Source organism: Trichosurus vulpecula, chromosome 7 (assembly GCF_011100635.1).
Source record: "Trichosurus vulpecula isolate mTriVul1 chromosome 7, mTriVul1.pri, whole genome shotgun sequence".
Lineage (NCBI taxonomy): Eukaryota > Metazoa > Chordata > Mammalia > Diprotodontia > Phalangeridae > Trichosurus > Trichosurus vulpecula.
The window spans coordinates 11,670,994-11,679,575 of record NC_050579.1 but is presented as its reverse complement, the minus strand read 5'-3'; the positions used below and the strand labels follow the sequence as shown (position 1 = coordinate 11,679,575).

The window sequence follows — 8,582 nt, the reverse complement described above, 5'->3', positions numbered from 1 at the left end:
GGGGCACGCCCTTCCTTCCCTCTCCCGGCCCCCCGGGGTGGTCCTCGCGCCTTCCCCAGATCCTTGCTCCTTTAGGGAAGAGGGCGACGGGTTGTAATACTGTTCAGAGTGACCTGGGGCCTCAGTTTCCTCAGCTGTAAAAACAAGGCCTTCAGCCCGCCCCCCGCCCTTCGTTGGGCAGGCTCCGTCCCCGGACAAAGCCCACAGCCCAGAAGCTAAAAGCTAGGCGGAGAGCAGCCTCGGAGGGAATGCGCATGCGCTTCCTTCTCGGCCCCGCCCCTTCCTACTTCCCCAAAAGGAGCCTGGCGGCGCTGCGGAACCCACGTGCACAGGGCCTTGTTTCCGGCGGTGGGTGTGAGCTTGTGACCGGCCGGGCTGTTAGGAGGCTCAGCATGGTGGGCAAAGTGAGGCGGCCCCGAGCCCGGCTGCACGCGGCCGCGGTGAAGGCGGCGCGACCGGCTCCGAGCGCCAAAGAGACGGAGGCGTCGGTGGCGGCAGCGGCCACGACCACGACCACTTCGCGCCCCACAGAGGTGACAGCGTGGAGCGGAGCTGGGGGTCAGGTATGGCCGGCGCACCGCGGGCGAGACCACGGGGGGGGGGGAGTGCGAGCAGGGGGGAGAGGCACTTGGTACAATCCAACGCTGGGCCCTGGTTGGGTATGCTCTCGCGAGAGCGGCAGGGGGCGCGCCGCAGCCCGAAGAGGGGAGAAAGCCAGGGAACAGGCCACGCCAAGTCACAGACTGGCCGGGGTGAGGCAAGGTAGACGGGGAGATAGGGTCTTTCTCCAGCGGCTGGCGTGCTCCGGAGAGAGCGGCAGAGGGCGCGCGAGAGTCGGGGCCGAAGTGGTGAGGCGCGCGGGGGAGGGGGGGGAGCTGGGGGGGAAGGAAGGAGGGGGGAAGTGGGCTGTACCAACTCCTGAGTTCTAGGGGAGAGTTGGGGAGCGTGGAGGCAGCTTCCTCAGGCTGCCCTTCAGATCGCTCGGTGCCTGTCAGGGCGGGCCACATTTCTGCCTCGATGCCTAAGTTGTGCTGCTTGGTTGGCCTGGTGCCAGCCCTGGGCCATTGCCCTCTGCCCAAAGTCAGAGGTACCCCTGCCTCAGGAAGGTGCCGGCAGCTTTCTCCTGAAAACCCGTTCTGTGAACCTAATCCCTCTTCCCCTCGGCTATCATTGTAGAGGGTACCGCCATCCTCCTAATCCTTGGGGCTGGGAGTCATCCCTCAGCCTGCGGGATGCCAAGGTCTGTCCGTTTAACCTCCCCAGCATTTCGTGTCCTTTGAGCCTCCAGTCTCTCGTCTATTTCACCTCCCGGTCTGTTGTCGGTTTCACTTCCCCGGTGTCTCTTGTCCATTTCACCTCAGCATTTTCGTGTCCATTTCACTCTCCCAGTTTCTTGTCGCTTTCACACCTCCCTTGTCCAGTTCACCTCCGCAAGTTTCTTGTGCGTTTTGCTTCCCAGTCAGTCTCGCCTCTCCTCAGTTTTGCTTCACTCTTCACCGTCTCCCAAACTTGCTCTCTTCTCTCAGTCTAGCCCTGCCCCATCCCTGGTGCAAGTTTTAGCCATATCACCTCTGGACTACCCACAGCTGCTGAGGGTCTGCCTGCCTCCAGTCTCTCCCCACTCCAGTCTGTCTTCCATTCAGCCACCAAAGTGATCTCCCTGAAACACTCTGGCCCTCATTAAGCTCCAAGGGCTCCCTGTGGCCTCCAGGATCGACTACAAAGTCCTCTGTTTGGCCTTCAAGGCCCTTTATAACCCAGGCTTCCTATATCTCTCTCCCCTCCATGTACTCTTGGATTCTGTGCCCTGGATGTTCCAAGAACAAGACCTTCTGTCTCTGGCTGTCCCCCACTCCTGGAATACTCTCCCTCTTCTGACTGCTGAGCTCTCTGGATTCCTTTACATCCCAACTGAAATCCCATCTTCTCCAGGAAGCCTTCCCCAAGCCCTCTGAATTCCAGGGTCTTCCCTGTTCCGTTTCCCCCTTATACTGTCTCTAGGCTTGCTTTGTCTAGATTTGTTCGTGTAAGCTCTCCTCCAAGGCACATTTTTATTTTTGCATCTGGCACATAGTAGGCACTTAATCAGTGTTGGTGGACTGATTGAGTTCCTGCAGATTGGCAGCCTTAGCAGGCATGCCAGGACTTCTCCAGAGGTGAGCCCTAGGAGGAGTCAGGATGTCTGCATGGTTTCTAGCTCATCTCATTTCAAGTCTTATTTTAGCCATCCTCTTGCCAACCCCCCAGTGGCTGATGGGACTGTTTAGTGGCTTAATTAAAATAAGTCTAATTAAAACCCAGAGATCCTGGCTACAGGAAGCCTCCCAGGAGATACACCTGAGCTGGGATGGAAATGTGCCCAGCTTGCCCATGGGAGTCTGAGCTACCCCCTCCCCAGATGCCAGGGGTTAGCAGCTTCCCTGTTTCCAGGGTGTTTGGGGTCTTGAGGCTTTAGAGAGGAGAGAGATGAGCGTTGAAGGCAGAGATCTGGGAATCTGCTGAACTGGAGGAGAGGGTGGTCAGCCCTGTTGTACCCAGCTGAGGTGAGAAGGTTGGGGGCCAAGAACTGCAGAGAACCTTCAGATGTGGTCAGTGAGAAAGGGGCCGCAGGGCCATGGCGATGGTGTTTGGAGCCTATTCTCAGCAGATGAGAAGAGCAAGTCAGGGAGGGAGGGACCACCTAAGATGAGGTGACCCAGGGTGGACCCTGGGACTGGGCCAGCTGGGGTAGAAAAATGAGGTCAGGGGAGGGATCAGATGGTCTGGGAAGCGGGGGTGGGGGCCAGCCAGGAGGAGATGGATGGGCTAGAAGTCTTGGGTCACTAGTGGTGGCTGAGGTGGGACAGGGTTGGATGGGCATCAGGCTGAGGTCCTGGTCAGTGAGGCCAGAGGGCTTGCATGGATGCCTGCATTCAGTCAGTCTGTGGAGATACTGTAGGCCTGTTCTTGTGATGGACCCTGCCCCCACTGAGGGTCCGTTCTAGTGAGGAGATAGCATGTGTCCCAAGAAATGAACATAGATATATGTACAGATGCACACACTCACCCACACATGTACCCTCATATAAGCGACATAAATAGAAGGCAATTTCAGATTGGGGTTTTTAACCTGGGGCCCGCAGACCCCCCCAGGGGTCCAAGGAGATTTTAGGGGGCCCTTAAGCTTAGGTGGGAAAAAGTCACAGTAAAATTAGTTTCCTTTGATCTCCTGTGCATTTAATTGCCTGCAGGGGCCCCTGGGCTTTGCCAGGTGGCCTAAGGGGTCCCTGACTTGAGCATGGTTATAGCTCCCTATCTTGGAGGGAAGGGACTGGGCAGAAGGTGGGACTTAGGTGGACATGAGCAGGGAGAGGCCAGAGAAAGTGCCCAGAGCCTAGAGTGGAGGGGGTCACCCAGGAGGCCAGGGTGGTCAGGAGTGAAGCTGAGTAGGGCCTGTGTTTTAGGGAAACCTCATCCTTTCCAGGAGGTGCCCCCAAGTGCTGCTACTTTGCCCCAGCTCATAGCCCAAGGACACCTGCTACCAAGGTCAGGTCTTCTAGTTTGGGTGGAGGTATGGGCTGCCTTGGCAGGTTGTAAGCTCCCCATCCCTGGAGGATCCAAGCAGAGGATGTGTGACCTTGTCTGGTCTGTTTCAGAGGGGATCCTTGTTCTGGGGTTGGTTGGACTAGAGGCTGCCCTGATAGTCTCGAATTCTGCGAAATCACACATTTGCAGCCCTCTGGGCAGCCAGAGGGAAATGGCATATATGTTGTGGAGGAAGGCATTAGAACACCAGTGCCTTCCCACCTGGGAGAAGGGACAGGCCTTGTGGAAGCTTGAGGAGCTTGGGGTGGGCAGAGTCCAAGGGGAGGGACAAGGGCAGAGGCACCTAGAGCTCCTCCACCCCCATGCCTGGCTTTTCACTGGCATGGGGCCTTCACGCTGTGGTCAGGTGGGTGAGGACCCTTTGGGAGAGACAGGAGAGCTGGGCAGGCATGGAGGAACTGGATCATGGCACTTCTGGGCAGGCCTGGAGGATGCCAGGTGTGGAGGGGGGAGCTGGGCGGGGCCTGGAGAATACTAGGTATGGAGGGGAGTACAGCGCCCAGGCTGCGGGCAGAGCTTTGGGGGGCCCATTTCTGTTCCTCCAACCATCCCCTGGGGAGCTGGCCTCTTGTCCCTTGGTTAGTGTGAGTTCTGCTGCCAGGGGGCTTTGAAAGGCATCTCATCCTCCCTTTCTGTCATCAGGACTGGGGATTGGTGACCTCGGATATCTTTGCTGGGACCACCATCGACCCGAAGGCTTTGGTTCAGAAATTGGACTCGGACACAAGAAGCGTCATCTCAGCCGGTGCAGGTGAGAGCGCTGGAGGGAAGGCCTTGGCGGCCGGGCTCATCTGGAGGCCCCTACAGGCTATGCCTACCTCGTAGACTCACAGCTGACTTCCCCCAGGGGATCTCCACCGTCGGAGCTCTTGGCGGGGGCTCTCTCCCATTTAATGGGGAGGGGTAGTAAGTGTTGACGTTGCCCTGCTCTGGGGTCTACACCGTGTCAGCTCTCAGCGCCCTGGACGAGGTCTTGGCTAAGGTTTTTAATCAACCCAACAATAAACACAATCAGAATTCCCTTCCATGGGCCCTCACTCCTGCGTCTGCTGTGCCTCACGGTGGCTTGGTTGTTTCTGTCTCACTGCCTTTGGTGGGTTCCTGGTGCCCGTTGATGGTCGGGTGGTGTGAGGCCAGTGGCCAGGCGGTCAGGGACCTCTTGAGTCCTGAGGGGTAGATGTTTGCCCTTTGGCACCCTTTGTTTGTGCGGGGAGCAGGCAGACATGGGAATGGTGGGAGGGGGAAGGTGGGAGTGCCGAGTTCTCACAGAAGACCCCAGAGGCAGAGAGATGTGGCCAGCTGCTGGGTCCTGTGCTCCCTGAAGTCCTGGCCGGGCTCTCCCAGTGTGAGGGAGGGGCTTGCAAGGGGAGCTGGTGGATGCCAGCCCTTCTCTGGGGCATAGGCACCTCCCCCCACCACCCATTTTTTTTTTGTTTTTTGGAGTGGGGAAGGCAGCGCAGTTGGGGTTAAGTGACTTGCCTAAGGTCACACAGCTGGTGAGTGTGTTAAGTGTCTGAGGCTGGATTTGAACTCAGGTCCTCCTGACTCCAGGGCCGGTGCGCCTGCGGACTCACTGCGCCACCTAGCTGCCCTAGATCAGCATCTTTTGGGAGGCCCGTGGGGGGCTGTTAGAGGTGAGAGGTCACATGCCTGGTGGGTATCAGAGCTGGGATTTGGATCCAGAGTTTCCAGACCACAATACCTGCTCTGTGCCTCTTCCATCACTCAGATCACAGGCGCTCTGGATGTCTTGCTGGTGTCGCCAGGCCGGGGCCCCTCTTCAGCCTGGCACATGGCTGCCATGGCCAGAGCTTTCATCCCACCGCGGCCACTGTGGCAATGGGCCTTCTGAGGAGACAGACCCCCTTGCCCTGGCCTGCTCTTGGCCGGCCCTGCCTCCCAGGGAGCACAGCTTTATAGGGGACTTCAGTGCAGCCCTGTCCTCAGGGCAAGGTCCCTCCCTAGTGCAGGTTGCAGCCCCTCCCTGTGACTACTGCCTCTCATCTGGTGGCTCTGTCCTGGTCACATACTTTGGCCTGCCTGCATGGGTTGGGGATGCCAGGAAAGGTGGTGTGGGGCTGTCAGTTTTCTTCTTTCTGAGACTAACAGACATCTAAAACACAGAATGTTTTTCTGTACTGAGAGCAGGGAACCTTCAGATTCGAGAAGGAAATGCTGAGGTTGGCTGCTGGCCGGCCCTTCTGTCCCTGTTGCTGCTCTGCTGGCTCCGGGGGCTTGAGGCACTCTGAGCCCCTCCCTCCCTCAGGAAAGCTGTCCTGGGCAGGGCCTCCACCATGGGTGTCTGCCCTCTTCACTTTGCCTCTGATCATCCATCATTGGAGTCTTCAGGCTCCTCCGATAACCTTCCCCTTCATCATCCTCACCCTCAGTCTCTAGGTCTTGGATCCTGCCCACCTCCCAACCCCCTTTGTGGCTTGGGGGATGGCCCGTGAATGGATGCATGGGTGACCTGATTTTTCACAGCATAGATCATAGTATGGAGGGAGATGTTGGGGGTGTTTGTGGTCCCGTCTGCTTTCCCAAGAGTAACCGACCCCCGCCTCCCCATTCTGGGGTTCCTGGCCCAGCTTGTTGCCCAGTACTGAGGTGACTGGGGATTGGGGTCGGTGGGGACGAGACTGGGGGAGGCCTGGGGCTGTGTGGGTGAGCTGGCTCCCTTACTGCTCTCCCCCCAAATTGTGATCTTTTGCTTGGAGCCAATTCCTGTCAGTGGAAAGAAGGGTCTGATGTCCATAAAAAGACCTTGGGGCTTCCTGGGCCTGGACGTTTGATTGGTTGTCTGATCTTCGGTTGTCTCCAAACATTCTCTGGCCTTGGTGATGCTGCATGTTTGAAGTGATCTGCCCTGCTTGCGTTCATGTAAACCGGGATTTTCACACAGGGACATTTCTGGGAAAGGTCAGTGGGGCCACAGCAAGGTCAGAATCTGGCAAATGTTAAAAATCCTTCTCCAGAGAACCGGAGCCAAGATGAGATCTTACCCTTTGGCTTGTCCCTGAGCCCCCTTCCTCTAGAAGCTCCTATGACCTGGACGGTGACTCCCTCCACCCTGCCCCTGCTTTCACCCATTGGAGGCTGCTCATGGGGACAGTGCTTGGAAGTTGGAGGTGATGGGGAGGTGGTCTGAGCTGCCCCATGTTTCCAGAGGTTCCCCCAGAAGCCCTGAGTGGGCTTTGAGGTGGGAGTTGGAGCAGGATCTGGGCCAAGCCTCATGTCAGAGGGTGTCTACAGAACTCCTGCTTTTGGGGTCATTGTCAGTATTTTAAGTCTTCACGGTACCAGGTTCTTCCTCCACCAGCTGCCTTTGGAGGGGGCCCCATGATGGGTGTGGGAAGGCTGGCTTCCTGCGCTCACCAGCTTCTAGACACCAGGGGACCAGGGATGGAGAGGGAGGGGAAGAAGGTGCCTGGGCAGCTGTCTGCAGTGGGCCCCAGCCACCCAAGCCAGGGCATGCCCCAGACTCCAGGGCCTTGGGTGTGCTTGGGAGACTGGGCAGATACCACAACTGACACGTCCTCCATGTTCAGGCTGCTGGATGCATCTTACGTTCTTCCTCTGAGAGCCCCGTGGGGCATGGACAGGTGTTTTTCCCACAGGATGGGGCATGTCATGGAGGGCGTAGGACCCAAGTTCTTGTGCTGGGAAGGACCTTCGAGGCCATTTGGGCCAGTCCCTAGTGTTAAAGAGAAGGAATGGTGGTTCCTAGAGATGGCATTAACAAAGTTTTCTGCCCCACGTCCAAAGCTTTTCATCTGCACCATCTCCTTCCTGCTCCACCTGTTCCCAGAATGATGGGGTGGCGTGGGGAGGCAGATGTCCAGAAGAGGCTTTGGCCCATTCAGCTCCTACATGGGAGTCTCCCTGTGGGGTAGCTCTGTGTGTGTGTCTGTGTGCGCGCGCGCTGTCCCCACGAAGTGCAGGGGTACATTCTGCCCCCAGGCACCTTCTCAGTCATTGCTGCTGACCCACAGACGCCTTTCATCAGGTTCTTGTGACTGGTCAGCCTGTTTAATGGGGTGATGCTTGACCTTAACTCATTCAGGGACTTCACAAACAAGCCTTTGGCTGGGGGGTGGGGGCTTCTGAAAGAGGTGGGGGAATGTAGAGAGAGCTGGGCCTGCCTGGCTGCTTGTCATCGCTCAGGGGAAGGGAGCTTGCTTCCTGGGAATCAGCCAGATAAAGGAAGGCTCCAGGGATTGATTACTGCTGGTTATCAGCATGCTCCTCCATTGCTCGAGGCTCCATCAAGACTGTTTATCCTGGGGCCTGCCTGCCCCTTCTCAGGAAAAGCAGTGACATTTCTGAGCATTGTCTGGGAGCCCTCGTTTGGAACCCAGCTTGGCACAAGCAGAGAGTGGATCCTTCAGCAGCACTGCTTCTCAGCTTGTGACATGCGGGACTCCAGGCTAATCACGGACGTCATAGGTCGGAGATTCAGGCGAAGAGCTTAGGGAAAGCCCAGAGAGTTTCCCAGCAGTGGCAGCCATGCTCTTTGGTCTCTCCAAAAGTGGCGCTGGAAGTGACTCTCAATGCTTAGGTCCTTTTCAAAGGTAATTCGGTGATAAGGATAGAAACTCTGCGTTCCTCGTGTTGCCGTTATCTTGCCTTAATGTCGTTTGTTCCGGCTACAGTTCAGCCTCTCCACAATGCCTTTAGTAGTTTTCTTCTTGTAGAAAATATTCCATATGGGGGAGGGAAAGGAGGAAGCAAAGGAAAAGCTGTGAGAGGAGGGGGAAGGTGGAGAGTGGGGGAGGGGGAAGAAGAAGAAGAAGAGATGATTCAGTAGAGGTGATGCCGACTTAGGAGTCAGGAGGACCTTTCTGATCCGGCCTGAAGCCTTATCGACCCTGGACAGGTCACTTAACCTCTGCCTCGGTTTTCTTAAATGGAGAATGGGGGCAATAAATGAACCTACTTTCCAGGGTGGTCGTGAGGATAAAATGTCATGATGTTTATAAAGAACTTCACAAATTGTA

At 57.0% G+C, this 8,582-nt stretch overlaps 1 protein-coding gene across 1 annotated transcript in view; it reads left to right on the top strand.

Moving 5' to 3' along the window:
* The first annotated feature begins 306 nt into the window (after window positions 1–306).
* The window catches only part of FAM207A (family with sequence similarity 207 member A), a 57,597-nt gene continuing 49,321 nt past the window's right edge, over window positions 307–8,582 (top strand). Inside the window, exons 1-2 of the mRNA XM_036767686.1 lie at window positions 307–563; window positions 4,228–4,336. Coding sequence (XP_036623581.1) covers window positions 393–563; window positions 4,228–4,336 — 280 coding nt within the window. The 5' untranslated portion in view covers window positions 307–392. The remainder of the gene's footprint in view (window positions 564–4,227; window positions 4,337–8,582) is intronic.